The 18,158-nt window shown below is 51.7% G+C and overlaps 1 protein-coding gene across 1 annotated transcript in view; it reads right to left on the reverse strand.

Moving 5' to 3' along the window:
- Positions 1 to 4,093: 4,093 nt before the first annotated feature.
- The window catches only part of LOC105181095 (uncharacterized), a 34,743-nt gene continuing 20,678 nt past the window's right edge, over positions 4,094 to 18,158 (reverse strand). Inside the window, exons 2-5 of the mRNA XM_025296595.1 lie at positions 13,177 to 13,235; positions 13,014 to 13,087; positions 8,906 to 10,693; positions 4,094 to 8,351 (exon numbers count right to left, since the gene is read on the reverse strand). Coding sequence (XP_025152380.1) covers positions 5,934 to 8,351; positions 8,906 to 10,693; positions 13,014 to 13,087; positions 13,177 to 13,222 — 4,326 coding nt within the window. The 5' untranslated portion in view covers positions 13,223 to 13,235 and the 3' untranslated portion in view covers positions 4,094 to 5,933. The remainder of the gene's footprint in view (positions 8,352 to 8,905; positions 10,694 to 13,013; positions 13,088 to 13,176; positions 13,236 to 18,158) is intronic.

Genomic DNA, 18,158 nt, shown 5'->3' on the forward strand with positions numbered 1-18,158 from the left:
TATATTCTAAATCTACGTGGTAAAGCGCGTAAGAGTGATTGGAAATCTAGAACTACGCGACGTCTTTTGAGTGTTTTGACACTTTCGTACGGGTGGGGGAGTTGTACACATTGTTTCCGCTTCATGTCGACTCGGAGAGAGAGAAAGAGAGAGAGAGAGAGAGAGAGAGAGAAAAAGAGAATAGAATATAGAATTTTATTGTCATCCAGGGGTTCAAAACCCTTTAGAGTTTACAGAATATCTTAATAAAATGAAAAGTGCTGCAAAAGTGACGCAAGATAATGCGCAGAGGGACAGCATGTGAAATGCGCGCAAATAAAAGCACGCAAAGAGATAGGCGACAGAATAAAACGCAAAATAACGTAAAGAAATCGCGACAAGTACATGCAAATGAATGTAATGCATGAAAACACAGGAGAAAACGCGCAAAGTGACGCGAGCAGTCCGATTGGATCGCCATCCCAAGAACGACATCTTGTCTCTCAGAGTCGAGGAGAAAATTCTTCAATGAATGCCTAAAGTTAGAGATCGAGGCGATATTCACAACTCTGTAGACAGTGAGAGTTCTAGAGATGGGCGGTCCGAATTTTAAGTGATCGCTTATAAAGTAACACACGTGGGCCTGATTGCAGACAGCGGGAGGGCTGAGAGCAATAAACAAGTGGAGACAGAAAAAACATACGAGAGAGAGAGAGAGAGAGAGAGAGAGAGAGATGCAACGATACGAGGTGGACTTATTTTTCTTATGGTTGCGTACATCGACGCGCTGCAATTGTTTGAAAATTTGCATTTTGACGTTAGATTTGAGATTGATATTCTATATCACTGCATTAGCTATACCGCTATATGTGTGTGTGTGTGTACATAAAGTTTCTCGCATCTGATGATAGTAACATAAATATAAATATAACGTACATACATATATATATATATATATATATATACACATGTGTGTATAACGATACGATAAATTATCTTATCGCTCATATTAGTTCGTAACAACAACCAACAATGTTGGAGAAAAAAGTTGCCGCTTCAATCGGAGACATGTCTTACGAGCGCCGCTATGCGAGCCCTAGCGCGTGCTTAGTAGCTCGCAAATCTTCCCGATAACAAAAGATCGATGTGCCGTAGCGCGAAACTCGCTGCGACTCGGTATGCCGATTGGTCGATCGCTAATAGGCGTAGATAGGGAAACTAATGATATATCAGCTTGAGCTATTTAAATACATAGATATATGAGACTCGTACTATTGTCTAAAAAGTTTATCATACGTGATATTTCCATAAATTATATACATATACATATATGTGAGGCATTAAGCAACCTTCCTTTTCTAGTACCTTTTAAACTACCATTTCTATTCACATACACAATACACAACACACATACACACATACACTCGCATTTACACACACATACGCATCGTACGTGCACACTCACTCACTGACCCACACGCACGCGCATACATATGCTACTTTTTTATATTTTTACTAAAATAGAGACAAGGGGCGTTGTTGGTGGTGTGTAACCGAGTAGACATTTCAATTAGACGAAAAGTGTAACCAGACGACTATTAGACTGATGAACGCGCTACTAGTCGTACCGCCGCGGCCGGGGGCGGGTTTCGTTCTCGCGAATTCTTCGTGAAATATGAAAAATGAACGATGCACTTTGCGCGCTCGAGAGTCATTTACGCGCTCGCTGCTCGCGGCGCGCAGCAGCAGCATTATCGGCTGGTTAAGCCACTGTCGTTCTCATTTAAGAGCTCCCGGCCATACATTTACGGATAAATCATGCAGCCCTTCCGCCGAACGACGCGACGGCGCGCTCGAAGCGCGCCGAGCGTTTTTCAGTTTAAGCATGGAAATACATTTATTTGAGAGAGCGCAAATGCGCGAGCGCGTCGGCGATAAATCAGAAATTGTGCACGGCGCAATCCCGCGGACGATATTCCGCGGCGCGTTCGGCGTGTGCGCGAAACACACTGCAGCGATTTATCGGGAGATATGCACGCTGGCAGGAGAAGAGGAAAATATAAAACCCACACTCCGCAATCAGCGGCTTGTGTGATTTGTTCCATTTTTCGCCAAGGCGGATCAGACGGCGGATTAAATCCCCCCCCCCCCTCCGCGATAAACGGCCGGAGGCCGATGAAGCGGAAAATAATTGAACGTAGAGATCCTTCGCGCGCGCGAATTATTCTTTCGGCACGCGATCTCATGTTCGGCGCGCTAATGTCCCTTCGTTGTTCTCGTCATAACGATTAATCTTACGAGCAAATACACACACACACACACACACACACTTACGTGCACACGGAGGAGAGGTATGTCTTTAAGTTGCGCGATTCACACGTTGGCTTTTGCGGCAGACTTTTGTCTCCACCGAATATTAACGGCTCTCGCCGCAGAGACAAAAGCGCGGACGATACGATACGACGAAGTTTTTCGAGCGATTAATATCCCAACTTCCGCCAAGTGAGCAGCGCGCTCTTTGCCGCGTTTTCCACTCTCCCTCTCTCTCTCTCTCTCTCTCTCTCTCTCTCTCTCTCTCTCCCCCTCTCTCTCTCTTTCCCTTCCTCTCTCTCTCTCTTTCCCTCGCGGCTCCGCGCTCTCCGACCGGATCGAGAAATCGCGATTTCCCCCGCGAAATTACTCGCGACTCTCTCCCGCCGAATAACACGACTCTCCGCGAGATATCACACATCGTCGTCGTCGTCGTACTGTCTATTGCGAAGCACCGCGTCTGTCCCGTTCTCGTCGATATATCCATCAGCTTGAACGCGCGCCAAGCAAACACCGCCGTATTCTCTCGCCAAGACCGTGCGCCGCGGAGCCCCGCCGGAAGCGATTTGCGCCAGAAGCGAATCCCCTCGAGGTGTTCGCGAGGTATCGCGATCATCTTGTACACATGTTGTACTTGCCCTCGCACGCGACACGGAGCCGGCCGATGCGCGACATTTTGCCGTTTCGCATCCGCCGGCTGCCTCCCAGTGTGATCAAACGCGACTCTCTTGTGCCGAGGTGCGCGCGACGTGTGTATGACATTTATTGGCCGCGACGTCCGCACTGTTTCTTGCTCACTCTCGGCGCAGTGGCGGCAGATATATAGTGTGTGTACATATATACATATACTAATAATAATAATAATAATAATAATAATAATATATATATATTTACATGTACGATGATATACGTATATTTTAGCGTGCGTGTGCCTACTTCGTCTTATAGTTTGATACTATTGTACATACGCGACCTGTACCTCGAGTTATACACTGTAAAACACTTTAACTGTCAATTATATGGAGTTTTATGATATACACAAAACTTCAAAAGCCGGCGTAAGGAAGAAGAGAAATTATATATATATATATATATATATATATATATATGCTGTAGGTATACTACGTTATGTGTACTACGTGTGACGTGAAGCGACGCACGAGACGCGCGTAATGTAGCCGGTAACATATAAATGTGAAATGTATGGCCTGCACATAATTCTAAATTAGGTACGTTCGAAGTAATCATTCATTAGGCCCTTCCTTTTTATGCGTATGTAATCAGCGAGGAGGGAAGAAAACGAGGAAAGGACAGAGAAAGAGACGCACGTAACTCGACTCGTATCCCGAGGGAGCGGGGCAAAGTATATCTGTATCGAGAAGAAGAGTTATTTCTAAGATCATCGAGGCGGGTAAAATACCGTCTCGTTCTTTAGTCCACGGCGATTTATGCAAGGATTAATTGTCCTGAAAAATTTACCTCCGGCAGAGAGCATTAATTTGTACATCTGGAACGCACGACGATGCTTCGCGAGTCCGTTCGTTCCCGAGTCATCTTCATCTTCGAGCGTCGCGCGGGGAATTGTTAATTGCACGCGAGACACGTATCTTTGTGTGTGCCTGGTATCTCCGCGCGCTGTTTTTAGCGTCCCCGATCGCCGCCTCGGCGATCCTCCGATTCTGATTTACGGACCGAGCAAATTCCGCGGCTACGAGCACGATACGTTTAGCGGGATTTATCACGGGAACTTGCGAGATATGTATTTATCGTCGCGCGCGTGCGCGCGCGAAGCTGGAATTTGTAAGCTTTTTCCAATCCCGCCGAGTAGCCTCCTTAAAATATTCACGCAACGAGCTCGCGGGCCGCTCCGAGACCTCCTGCGTTGTGAGTCGCGAAATAATATTTTACTTGTTGACGATTATGCGCAATGTAACTATTCGCCGTGACTCGAATATAGGGTTGAACGATATTAAACGAATTATCAAATCAAGACTCGGTGGTGTCTCCTCGATGTGTGCGTGTGACTTGTTGTTCCAAGCGTCCCTCAATCCCCTTGATTCGTCCAGCCGCGAGGTAAATGTCAAAATCTCCCCCTTGCCCCCCGCCCCTACGTCCCACACAAGTACGACTGTTCCTCTCTTAGTTGTTTGGACATGTATTTATTTACATTTTACAACGTACAAAACGAGATTATATTGGGTACATATAAATAATGGTAAGAACAATGAGCGTACATCGACCGTGTGTTTCGTTATCTCCTAGCTAAGTTAAGTATCCCGACGTACGTGCTGCGGGAACAACGTGGCTTGTTAGGAGCGAGATGACTTCGAGAATGACGTCGCACGCTTTGAAATAAATACGATGGCGTGTGATTCGCACAACTACGCTAACGAGACCTTCCTGATTGTTAGTTATATCCGTGCTTGTCGTTGTTGTTACATTACACCATTCGCGAATTCGCGCGATATTTACTTTTGGTATTCTCCTCCTCCTCTTCTTCTTCTTCTTCTTCTTCTTCTTCTTCTTCTTCTTCTTCTTCTGCTTCTCTCGCTTCTCCCTCTTCCCTCCGGCGAGATTAATCTACGGTACAAAGGTACAAAAAGAGACGTATACGAATATATTACGAGCAAATCGGATCACCCTCTCGCAAGTATTGCACATCCCGCGAGGTCCTGCCAAGACTTCCTTTCGCGAACGAAGGAACGAAGGACTGTGCTCGTCTCCGGGGTTGCTTCGTCGGCGGCGCTTGCTCCGCAGATCTGACACCGCTCTTCCCTCCTTTTCCCCTTTTCTCTTTTGGTACAACGTCTGATCGTGAAGAACGCTTCTCCCTAAGTGTATCTCGAGTATCTGTAGACGCAGGACGCGACGAATCCCGCGCATGAGCTCGCCGCGTCCCGAGACGTTCTCGGATTCGCACGGCGCAGGAAACGGCGCGATGACGATAATTTCGAAGCGAAAACGGGGACACACGCTACTATCCCGAGCAGAACATCGTCCCACGGCCGTATTAAAACCCCATCCGGCCTCGAAACTTCAAATAGGGCCCGGATAACTTCATCGGATCCGGCACGTGATAAGGAGTGAAACGCACTGCTGATAAAATTGCCCGAAATCGAGAAACCTCTGATGAAATGTCCAAATCAGGGGACCAAATCAGGCATCCAAATAATGACGTCATCGCTGGTCAGGGTATAATCCGGAAAATATTGCAAGACAATTGCCAACATTCTGACCGGATAAGGACCACTCGAAATGCCTTCTTACGACCTGCCTGGTCTTATCAGGCATATCAGGCATAAAAAATTGCCGTATTTGACTTCTGCTCGGGATGTTACATGTAACGCACGCGCGAGTCCCTCACGGTACCCTGAAACCAGGACTAACGACTAAGCGACCGACACGAAACGCGGCGTGTGAAATCTTCCCGTCGCTCCGTGCGCCGCGTCGGGAAGACACGACTCTTGAAAAGCGCACCGCGACATGTGTCGAGTCCCCCTGACGTGCCCTAATCGCGCCTCCTCCAGCGAGGAGTCTCCCGCCTTGGAGTCACACGCCGCTCGTCGAGATTGTCGGGGTCACGCGGTTCGCCGGTAATCAAAGTACAATCGTTCCGCTCCGAGCCCGTGAAGAGCGAGGAGACGTCAGTTCTTCTTGGTGAGCTCCTGGAAGAATGCCTCGATCGGCAAGGTCGGCTCGTCGGTGGTGATCTTGAAGTGCGCGGGCGACACGAGCCGGCTCTCGGGCGAGACCGCCTTGAACATGCCGGGCTTGTCGTAGAGTGCCGAGGCGGAGCTCGTCAGATCCGCCACGCTCTGCGACGCCTTGGCGAACAGCTCCTCCTCGTCGCTCGAGCGCACGTCAAACTTGGTCGTGATCTCCGTCTCCGTCTCTGCCTCCGCCTTCGCCTCCGCCTTCGCCTCCGCTTCCTTCCGCGATCCTTCCGCCTTCTCGCCGCGGTCGTTCTCGGAGGCAGTTGGCTCTGTCGGTTGGACTTTGCTGTCGCCATGCCGATCGCCGCTCGGTTCGACCGGCGACTGAGCTCTCACCACCACCACCATCTCTTCCTTCTTCTTGTCCTGCTTCTCGTCCTCCTTCTCCTCGTCCATCAGAATGCTGCTGCCGTTGGGCTGCAGCCGGTTCTGACCCTCGTTCTTGTTCTCCTGCACGCCGAGTTTCACCGGGTGAGTGTCCAACGTCACGGCCTCCCCCTTCTCGCTGACGATCTCGTTGGCCACGAGACGAGTCGTCGACGCGGCCGTCGTGCTCATGGCCGAGTAGAAATTGGTCTCCTCAGCGGCCATCTCCGTAGACTCCTGCTGCCGTCGCCGTTCCGGGTGCGCGTTCGCCACCGCGGCTGCCACCGCCTCCTTGTGCGGGTGCTGCGGCCGGCTCTTGGCGGCTGGTCGCCTCCGTATCGACGACGAGTACACGTTCTCGGGTCTCACCGAGCTCTGTCGCGCGTTCGTCTCGCCGTTCACCTGAGACCGCGTCGGGCTGCTCGTGGTGGAGGCGATCCTGCTGCGGTACACGTTGCCGCTGATCGGCCGTCTCTTCGGCACGAACCTGTTGCTCTTCTCGGTCGTTGAGGACGCGCTCTCCTCGAGGAGCCGTTCGTGCTCCTTCGTCGCGCCGCTCGCGGGCGTGGTGCTGCGGTAATTCATCCTGGAGACGTACTTGTACCGACCGGTGGTCTCCCTCACGGGCTCAGCAGCAGCAGCAGCAGCAGTGGGCTGTTGAACCTGTTGCTGCTGCTGGGTCCTCGCGCTCGACGTCCTCTGCTTGTAAGGAGATCGAATAGACGTCTCCGTGGTGGAGCTCGACGGCGACTCCGTTGTCGAGGTCTGTTGTTGCACTCTGCTCTTGTAATCCAAGCGACTCTTGTAGTCTTTGATGCTGAAGCGCGGTCTGGTGGCATTGCCGTACCTCAACGGGCGGATCTTGTGAGACCTCAGCGTGGAGGAGATTACCTGGGCGCTCTGCGTCGTCGGTCGCGGAGTGGTGGTGGTCGTGGTCGTGGTGCTGGTGGTGGTGGTAGTAGTCGTCGCCGTCGTCGTGGTCGTGCTCGTCGGCGCGGCTGTGGTCGCTCGGTCGTAATAATTACCGTCGTCGGTTCGCACGTAGAGCTCCTCCAGCGGTATGCTGGTGACGATGTTCCCGTTCTGCTGCCGCGAGCCGGCGTTGTAAGACTCGACCACCTTGTCGCGGCTGCGCTCTGTGCCGTAATACTCCACTTGGACGGGTGGCGCGGTGGTGTCTTCGCGGTGCTCTTCGCGGTAGCCTTCGCTCAGCTGTGACGTGTAATCGTAGTACTGATTGATCGGCTGATTCGTGATGTATTGTTCATCCTGCTGAGCCGTCCCGTAGGGGACGCTCGGCTGGCTGGTGGCGAACTGCTTGTTCTCGTTGTTGTACTCCTCCACGATTTCGTGCCCGTAGGAGGTCAGAGGCTGCGAGTTGTCGGTGACGACCTGCGCGTCGTACGACTCGCTCAGCTGGTTCACTCTCGTGCGGTGACTGGGTCGTTTCCTGGAGTTGGTTCTCTTCTCCGTGCCGGTGTCGTCACCGGTGTAAGTCGCCTGGGTAGGCTTGATGCGTCTTCTTCGGGACGATTCATGGTGGTTCGCCTGCGTGTCTTCGCCGCCTCGGTTATACTTGAGGAAGTCTTCCTCGTGCTGCGACTCGGTGACGGGTTCTTGAGTGGTCGTCGACGGCTTTCTCCGTCGATGCGAGGAACCCGGCCGACGAGTCCTGGAGGACTTTTGCGTGGTCACCGTTGGTAGAGTTTGCGATTCCGGTGCTACGGTCGTTTGGACGGGTACTTCCTCCACGTGCAGGGTCAAAGGGACGGAAGTGTCTGACTGTTGGCTCGGCGGCTCGGTTGGCGCGAGCTCGTAGGTCGAAGCGGTCGTCGGTTTTTTGCGACGATGCTGATCGCGAGACGGTTTCTGCGGACGGTACGGCCGGCTCTCAGCTTGAGGGTCGCGATAGTCGACCTGTTGCTCTTGGTACTCGTTCTGGAAGTGCTGCTGATACGGGTAATTCACTTGATTCTCCGGGATCTGCGACAGACGAGCAGTTTGCAATGTTTTCACACGTCGCACATAAGAAACTCGCCGATCAGAGAAAGTGGTATGCAGTAAAGTTGGAGTTTCGAGAGAAAATTAATATGAGAGAAATTCTCACTTTGGTAAACTTGAACATAAATATTCAACCGCTTCCGTCGACTTAATTTCGAAGCGCGATTGCTCCCAAATGAAAATCTGACGCGACTTCAAGATCGTTTTGAGGAGAAGGAAGACACGATCGTGAGGGAGAAGAATCTCCTTTCCGCTTGCAGTAGTAGTCTCATTATCGTTTCAGCCCGAAGTGGACCGAAACGAAAGAAGCACTGCGCGAGCATTGCAATTCCGCAGTTAATCGTTGATATTTCTAATGAGCCGAGCCAAACGGCAGCCGTTTGATCGATACATCGGTCTGCCTGCTCCGGCTGAGAAGACCCGCACGTAACCGGCACGTAAACGACAGCCGTCGATTCGAGTCGAATGACGGAAACAGAATGACGCGCAACAGAGCGTGTAATCGGCGGTTTTGCCGCAGAAAGCAGAAACCTTACCTGAGGCTGGACTCGCAGCTGCTCGACGTTGTAAATGCCGGGCTGCGAGAGCAGGATGCTGGGATCGGCGGTGGTGATCTGCGGCTCAAATTGCGCCAGTTGAATCGTGTAAGGCATATCGCTGATCTTGATGAGCTCTTGCGACTGATTCTTCGCAGACTCGGCGGCTAACCTAGCCGCCTCCTCCTCCTCTTGCTCCTCTTTCTCCTGCTGGAGAAGCTGATTCAGCTCCTGCTGCCGCTTCTTCAGCTCCTCCTGCTGCTGCCGCTCGATCTCCAGCTTCTGCTGGCGCTCCTGCTCCGCCAGCTGCTCTCGGTCGCGTTGCAGCAACTGTTGCTGCAGCAGGTACTGTTGCTCGTTGAAGTGCTTCAACGAGATGCTCTCCGGCGTCTCGTACTCCACCGTCGTCGGCGGGTAAACCTCGACCGGCTCGTAGGGATTGTGCGGTCTGCGGTAAGCGACCTGATTCTGGGTATCGATCTCTTGGCTGAATTTGCCCGGCGGATTCTCCCGCGGCAGCACCTCGTTGATGTCGGACGTGTACTTGTTCTTCGGCCACGTGGACGACGGTGTGAGTTCCCGGTGTTCCGAAACATAGTAGGTGCCGGTGGTCCGCGAGCTCGGCAACTCGGTGTGACCACCCTTGTCCTGTTTGTTCCTCGTTGCTTGGTCCGTTCGTTTGTAGTCGTGTTCTCGCGCGGGGGCTCGCGGGGTCACCGCGGTGGTGGTCGGCGGCAACGTCGACGAGGATGAGTAAACCGCCGGGGGCAACAGGGTCTCGTACGGCAAGGACGGCCGGAAGTTGTACGCGTTGTACGTGCCGGACGGCGTGACGTAGCTCACCTCGTGGCTCTCGTGAACCAGGAACGCCGGGTCTCGCTCGTACGTGGACTTGAAGTGGCTGGGCGAGTGGTGGTTGATTTGGCTGTAGAAATTGCCGCTGCTCGCCGAGCTGAGGACCTGGGCGTTGTGCGACTGCGCCACCACCTGGTAGCGGTGGTCGTTATAGGCGTCACGGTCGTTGCCGGTCTTCTGCTTGTTGCCAAAGTCGCCGGATACGTCCGCGAGCGGCGGCTGGAAGTACGGTTTCGCGTTACCGCCGACCTTGAGCGACTCGAACGGTTTCGCCTGGTGGTGACGAGGCGGCTGCAGCGCCTGCGGCATGGCGAAGGGCGGTACGTAGGGACGATTAGTGGTGTAGCCCTTGATGTAGTAGGTCCCGGCGCGTATCGGCTCCAGCTGCTGTTGCTGTTGCTGTTGCTGTTGCTGCTGCTGCTGCTGCTGCTGCTGCTGCTGCTGCTGCTGCTGCTGCTGCTGCTGCTGCTGCTGATGGACCACCGATGTCGACTGCGGCGCGACGTACGGCTGCTGCGGTTGGCGCAGGTAGTTGGCGTTGTCGCGCAGGATCGGCTTGCGGTGTTGGTTCACCTCAAAGCGGTACGCGTCCTTGGGCGGCGGTATCAGGAAGGTGTACTCCTGCGTCGCCGAGGCCACGTACTTGCTCGGCGCCTTGGTCTCGCCGCGTGCCTTGGTCGCTGCGTGGCCGAACACGCTGAAGCTGCCGAGGATGCTCGGCGGATTGTACTCGTGCATCGGCGGCTTGCCCTTGCGCGGCGGCTTCAGCTTCTCCGACGTCGCCATGTGCTCCTGCACCTTACTCAGGACCGGGTGCACCTGCACGTTCTTCTCCAGCTGGCTCGACGGCGACACGTTCATGCCGATCGTCTCCTCGTATGAGTTGGTCAACGGCCGCCATCCGTTCGCGATCATTGATGACCGAGTGGGTGGCTGCGAGAAACGAACTCGAGTGTTAGGGTTTGAGATTCTTGCGCTTGCTCTCTCTCTCTCTCTCTCTCTCTCTCTCTCTCTCTCTCTCTCTCTCTCTCTCTCTCTCTCTCTCTCTCTCTCTCTCTCTCTCTCTCTCTCTCTCTCTCTCTCTCTCTCTCTCTCTCTCTCTCTCTTTCTTTCTTTCTCTTGTCCGGGTCATTCGAGTCGATAACCTCACCTCAGAGGTGAGAAGATGCAAGCTCGAAGTCTTGCAAGGGGATACACAGGTTGAAACACACAAAGATGTAAAGTGACATTTACAATTGATCGATCGGGTTCGTGAAATATCCGGAGAGCCCGGATTCCCTTTGTTCTCCAATGCTCCGGTGAATAATCGCAAAATTAACGTATTGTAAATAAAAGCAATTGACAGTTAAAAATTAGATCACACACGTCACGTGAATGTCGACGGTTGGTACTTGATTGTTGCAACAAGAGGAAAATCTTTGAGCCGTTCTCGAGCAATTTTGCCGAGCAGAATGATGCCGAGTTATTCCACTCGACAATTATAAGAAGATATTTTAAGAGCACGAGTGTGTTGTCTTTGGGACACGTCTTTTTATCTCCACTCCGCAAGGATCTCGAGCGTGTATTTTCTCGCCTCTAACGTCATCAATCAAGATGACCGCGTCGGGGGAGGCTTGAACAAACTTGACACGAGCGACGAGCCGACAAAGTGCACTCGATGAGAGCCTCGCTCTCTCGCGATCGACATCTCGAGACTCGACGACGAGGGTGATCGAATCGATGGGTTTCGCGCGCCTGTCGGCCGCCTCGCTCGGCCTTGTCTCCGCTCGCAACCCCGCGCTGTTTCGCGAGATCTCCGCTCCTCGTGCCTTTATTTATTCTATAAATTTCCCTTCGAAGCCTGCCACCCTCGGAGGAGTACTTCACCGTGATTGAGACACCCGCGGCGCGGCGCGGCGCGACGCAGCCTCGCGCGGTGCATTTCCCACGAACGCTTTTCCGTACGTTTGTCTACACGGAGAGCATCAAACGCAACTTTCATTCGTGCCGCAAAGCGACGACAACTACGGTAATGGGATACTCGAACTTCCTCAAAAGCTTAATGGAACAGGCTCCTGTTCCAGTTTCACCGCGAGACGGGCCGAGAAAATTGTAAGTGAGACTATTACTCCCCGCCACGGCGGCGAGAAGACGGCGAACGGCGGCGGCGGTGTAATCAGAAAATAAGCGCGCGAGGCCTTGGTAGAACGCGCGCCATTTCCAAATAACTTTCTCGCTCCGTTTATTCCCAGCCGACGTTCCGCGCGCGCGCGCGCGCTCGAACTCGTATAATAGCCGGGGGAAATCAAAATCTAAAGTTTCGGAACAGACGGACGGACGCGCGCGCATTGTCGTGCTCGTAAAATGAACGTAATAGACCTCGGCGCAGCGAGTTATCTTGGCAACGACCTGCCAAGTTGTCCGATTCGCGAGACAATAAATCGGAGTCCTCGCGCTTCGCATTTCCGGCTGTCGAATCGCGTAAAACGCCAGACGAGTCGAGACGCAGGGGGAGAGAGGCAAGAGAGGGAAAAGGTAAGCTACACGCTCGTCCGCGTGAGCGATCACGCGACAGTAAAATGGAAGCGGCGGGAATGAAATATGAAGTGAAACGTAAAACGCGCGTAAGAGATACACATCGCGCGGGCTACCTTGGGACATTGTCAATCAAAATTTTATCGACATCCGCGCGGAATTTTTATAAGCGGCCTTGCGGCAAGGGAAGAAAGGAATCCCGGCAGACCGTCGCAACATTAAAAACACGTCGGTGATTAAAAAGTGTGAGTAAAAAATTCAGCGCTCGCCCGATGTAACGCGATAGTAGCGGCATTTTCATTTTCAACCGCTCTCTCGTCTTTTTCGTATTCTCGATTGCCGTCACCGGATTGCCGGAAAACCGGAACAGTTGTCAATCGTAAGTCATTTTGTCGTATTTTCAACTTGCGGATTAAATTTTAAAATATTTCTTTTGTTTTACTTTTAGGGTTTTTTCTACTTTTTAGAGGTTTCAGATATTTTGACGGAGCAGCTATATCAGCAGGATATCGCAAATCCTTTAATTTATAATCGAACTTAAATTTTTGAACATTTGAGAAACGACTTATAGTAACCGCTTCTCTCCGGAAGCTCTCCGCTTCGTAGCAACACTTTGAAATCCCCTTTTAATGGCCCTCTTTCCCCCTTCCCTCCCTCAATCGTCGCTATCTCGATGTATTCCACCTGAGGAGATATCGAGTACGAGGAATGCGTGAGAAAGTGTCACTTGTGTACTTACGGCTTTAATGTCCGCGCGATCTATCGATACAGTGATGGCTCCTACGCTGATGAACAGCCACGTCGCCAGGATACCTGTGTGCGAGCGATGGAACTTTTTATTAGGCAGGCTAGGGAGGAGCAGCTGGAAACGCTGCGCTATCGGGCGAGAGGCGTGTACTCACATTTCAATAACAGCGCCGGCGACATCGTGGCGCAGCATGGGGTCATTCACGCGAGGATTCTGCAACGGGAAAGCAGTCGCTCGTTAAAAAGCCGACGTCTCGCTGGAGAGCGAGTTTCCAACTCGCGCAGCAACTCGCCGCAGGTAAAATGTCACAAATTCGAAATAACATTCGCGGGCCTTCATGTCGAGACTGCACGCACACACTCTGTCAATCGAAGATTGCGGCTTGTGGATGAAAGTTCCTCTCCCAGGGAAATTCCGACGATGATAATGACAATAATAATCATAATTTTAACCGCACTTTTCCATACGCGACGCAACGTCGCAGGCGCGCATGCGAGATCGCGCTCGCAAAAATCGCGCTTGTCGATCGACCCGCAAGTAGAACACCGGCCGGTGTCTCTCTCTCTCTCTCTCTCTCTCTCTCTCTCTCTCTCTCTCGCACACACACACATCTCATCCCACGGCGAGGTGAATTAACTGTTAAAACATTGAACACGAGAAAAGCGTAACGTGTATCGCGCGCGCAGAGAAAGGAAGGATAGAAAGCGTCGCGCATCGATCATAATCTCCCGGATCGTTTCCGTGCTGTTTTCTCATTTTTAAATCGCGATATTAGCGAAATCCAGCGCGGACAAGAGCACGACTGCGGAGTGGCGGAAGGGTCGGTGGCGAGGGGGGTAAACGAGTGAGAGGGGGAGGGGAAGGCAAAATTTCTCTTTTTACGAGCAATTCCGCCGTAATACGCGGCATCTTTCGTGCGCGATGCGCACTTTCGTGTAAACTACCTGTAACGCGCAGGACGAGTGGGCGCTCGCGTCTCGCAATTTCGAGCTGCCGAGCTTAGCGAACCGCGAGCTCAACTCGCCCGTCTCGTCTCGTCTCGTCTCGTTTGAGAAATTCTCGTCGCAGCGACGATCTAAGTTATCGCGATCGCGACGTGCAATAAAACTTCGCCGGAGCGTGCACCCCCGCGCGCGCGGGGGGGGGGGGAAGGGGGCGTATCGGGCGTATTACGAAGTCGCTCGTGAACATTCATATTCATGAACGATAAATTTTTAACTGCCCGCCCTCCTCCTCGTCGCTCCTCCGTCCCTTCTCCTCCTCGCCATTATTGCCGCAAATGTCCGTCGTAATGGTCCAAATCGAGTGAATTATGAAAATCACGAGATTCGAACGCAGTCGTGATATTGTTTATTACTCATTGTACCTTGTTACATCACCCCTTGCGCCGTCTTATCCACCCCCCCCCCGTCCGCCGGCCCCGCAAAAATCTGTGCGTGCGTAACAACTCTGTGAGTGCGCGCCGCTTGATTGAGCAAAACGAATGACAGAAAATGTGCATTACGTGACTCAACACGCATGAATACAAACGCACATTACGACGGGCGTTGGCGCGCGCGCGCGAGTTTGCGCAGCGGACATCCTCGCGATTGTAATTCACTTCCCAAATGCGTGGAAGGAAAAGAAGAAAAATACGCAGGAAAACAAGCGTGTTATGTAAAGTGGTAAAAGGTAGAAATTTGTGATGCTAAGACTCGCCACTTTCTCTTCATTCATTAAACATCGGGGGTGTGCAAGTTGTCGAATTTGCATAGATACTTTTGCACCCTTTTCCTCTTTTCTCCCTCTCATCCTCTCTCTCTCTCTCTCTCTCTCTCTCTCTCTCTCTCTCTCTCTCTCTCTCTCTCTGTCGAGAAGCGGAATCAAAGTAAAGGCAACGCCCGCCGATATTCAGTTCGAAACGCAGTTCGCGCGGGCGCGGGCGCGATCGAAATTTGGTTTCCGCGATCGGCAGCCGCTTTTAACGACGGCGGCGCTCTCGAAATTAGCTCGGCAATTAGCTCGCGCGCGGCATCGCTGAGTGAAAATTCAATTGGCTGGCGCGTGAAGCCATCGTCGCTCATCGATTCCGATGCAATTATAAGCTGCCGTTTAACGGCACGACCCATCATCGGCCGCGCCGACAGCTTTATACATAGCGCGGAAATCTGCGCTCCCTCTGCGTTCCGCTCATTTTCGATCTTGGGCAAACAGAGCGAGACGATCACGCGCGACTGTACCTCGCTCTCGCGCGTACCGCGCCGTCTTTTTCTTTCTGTCAAACGTTCGTACACGTTCGTACGTGGCATCCCATCGAATGTACGAGGTTTCTCGTGAGCACCAGCCGATGCGATTGTTCCATATATCGATAATTACCTATCGCGCGATGATAAAACATCGGCGAAATTGAATTACACGCATTTTACCTGTACCACCTGTAATTTCCTCCAGCTGCTATAGGCTGTAATTAGTTTTTCCACGGGTGGTTTTAATTAAACAATCAGTTTGTTTGTTTGTTTGTTTCCTAGAGCTTTAAAATTGGCAATAAAACGATTTTTATCGAAGACTCGGAAATCGAGCGCTGGAAATATAAAACTATAATCAAATATATCCATCGAGTAATTTTGCTCCCGATAAAAGAGGGGTATTTCGCAAATGGAACTCTGGACGGTAATGGGTCTAGGGGGAGTGAAACAGTTTTCTTTTTCCTTTTTTTTTTTATAAGGAAAAATTGTACTTCGCTCATGAAAAATGACGTTTAAATTCATTTCCACGGTTTGCATGGTCAGTGCTTCAGGCCACACGAGTAACTCCGCAACTTTTCTTGACGTGCTCGAAATTGGTCGGGTTTGCCTTTTATTTTTCCGTTCATCAAGAATATTTCGTCGGACGATTCGGGGGCGAAAAACAATTTAGCGGTGTTTGCGTTCGCCCGCGTGCACGCCATCGCCCGGTGCTGCCACCGCGACGGCGAGAAGCACTCCGCGATGCACGGAAAATCGATAGAGCGCCGGTTACATTTAAATTTCAAGCTCGCTTCCGGATGAATTAATTATAAATGTCGCTGGCCAAGCCTCCCAAGGGGGTTGATGTATTTCGCGACGGGCTTGATGAATAGAGCCGAGAGCTGCAGCTCGGTGCTCGCTCGCTCGCTCGCGCGCGCGCGCGCGCGCGTGCGTGCGACTTTTGAATAGATTCCCTCGTATTTCGTTATCAATCATTTCTTTAATTCGAATGTCGCTGTAGAGTAAGCAGATTTGTATATAGGGAGGCGAGAAAAATATTTCACCACTGTCGCGTTGAATGAATAACGATAGCGTGACGAGAACATCTCGAGAGCGATCGAGCGATTTTCAAGCGAAGAAAAGTGAGAGAAAAGAAAGAGAGCGCGAGAGAGAGAGAGAGAGAGAGAGAGAGGAGGGAAGGGCGGAGGAAAAGGAAAGAGAATATCGACTCGCACGATCGCGCTTCTCTTCATCTTCGAGAAAGAACGACGACGGACGGTGGGGCACGCTAAGCGACAGTAATTCGCCGTTATTACGACTCGGCAAATCGTGCGAAATAGTACGTGTAATAATGTAAATCGAAGTTGCGCAGCAATGTCCGTCTTGCCTCGTTAAACGTAATTTATACGAAACGGGAATTGTTGAAGGATTCCTTCCGCACGGTTCTGCATAATTCGATTAAGAGTCGGATGAAATACGAGCTAACGCCGTTGCTTCTGATTTTTACGATCACGCTATTGCCTTCCACCGATCCGGCGACGCGACGTGCTCCCACGCTGCCCATTTAGCGCCGAGACTTTCATCTCGGTGCGTGCATTCTGAAATGCACCTTTCGTAGTTAATTGAAAATATTCTTCCGTCGACGAACACGTGCGATCCGTGCGGACACGCTTATAATCCGCTCGTACATCTGCTTCCGAGAGAACCCATCGCTCTTCTCTCTCCGGGATCAATTCAGTCTTCATCTCGTTGCAGTCGAGATTCCGTCAGAAATGGAATTTCCAAAATAGTCGCGCTCTCTCTCTCTCTCTCTCTCGTTGTCGACGTCCGACAAGAAGAGCGCCAGCGGCGTCGGCTGAACTTTCATCTGTATGCTAATTCCTCTCGCAGAGATCCCGCGATAAAAATTCCTCTCATAATAATAATCCGCCTGAATGATATAATTCTCCTCGTAATAATATTTTCCGATAATAAATCAATTTCTCTTCGTCACGATAATTTCCGCCAAAGCCCCGGCGACGCCGGCGCCGGTGCCGGCGCGGCGGCCTGATGCGAAACATCAAAGTCTCGCGATCCCAGACGCTTCTTTCCTCGGAGTTAATTTCTAGCCAGGGACACATTCGATGCGAACGGACTCCCGGTGGTTTTAATCGCCGGGAACCTCCGTCGTCCACAGCGCGAAGTCTCTCTCCGGTGGCCGCATTTAATAAGCGCTCGAGCTCCACGTGCGCGCACCATCGCCCGCTAGATGGACGCTCTCGAAGCAACATTGAGCCGGCTCCCCGCGACGGCTTAAACGACGCGAGTGCATTATATCGGCAAAAAGCCGCCGACACTCAAAAGCAGCCTTTTAGCATTAATGGATTGAAATTTACTTTACATGCGCGTCGCTTTAATACACACAGAGAGAGAGAGAGAGAGAGTCAGCCGCGCGACATTCGCGTCACGCGACATAGGTCACGTCTGACGTCGTTTCCGTTGCCGAAGCCGAACCGTTTTAATATCGTCATTCGGAAGGGCGGACGCCGTTGAGAGCGGGTTAATACACGACGCACTCACGTAGATGTACCTTCACACGCGCGAAACACGCGCTCGGAAAATGGTTGAGTTAAAACCGAGCTTTCGGACTTGGAGTCGTCCGTTATTATTTCTTGCAGCTTACCGAGAGGAAAAAACAGGAAATGAGGAGAGAGGGAAATTGCTGAGGAAACACGATTTCCATTCTAACACAAGTTTTTCAGACGCGCGAGTAATAATGTATGAGTCACACCTATCGACTTTTATTCCAAGTTATCGAACACACACACACACACGTACCTCGCAAATATAAAGAGAAAGAGAGAGAGAGAGAGAGAGAGAGAAAATGCTAAAAATTTCATACGACTCTGATAAAAAATTCCACAGGGCCGCGTATCTTTCTAACACGTTCAGA

This window comes from Harpegnathos saltator, unplaced genomic scaffold, assembly GCF_003227715.2.
Source record: "Harpegnathos saltator strain DR-91 unplaced genomic scaffold, Hsal_v8.6 scaffold15, whole genome shotgun sequence".
NCBI classification, from domain to species: Eukaryota; Metazoa; Arthropoda; class Insecta; order Hymenoptera; family Formicidae; genus Harpegnathos; species Harpegnathos saltator.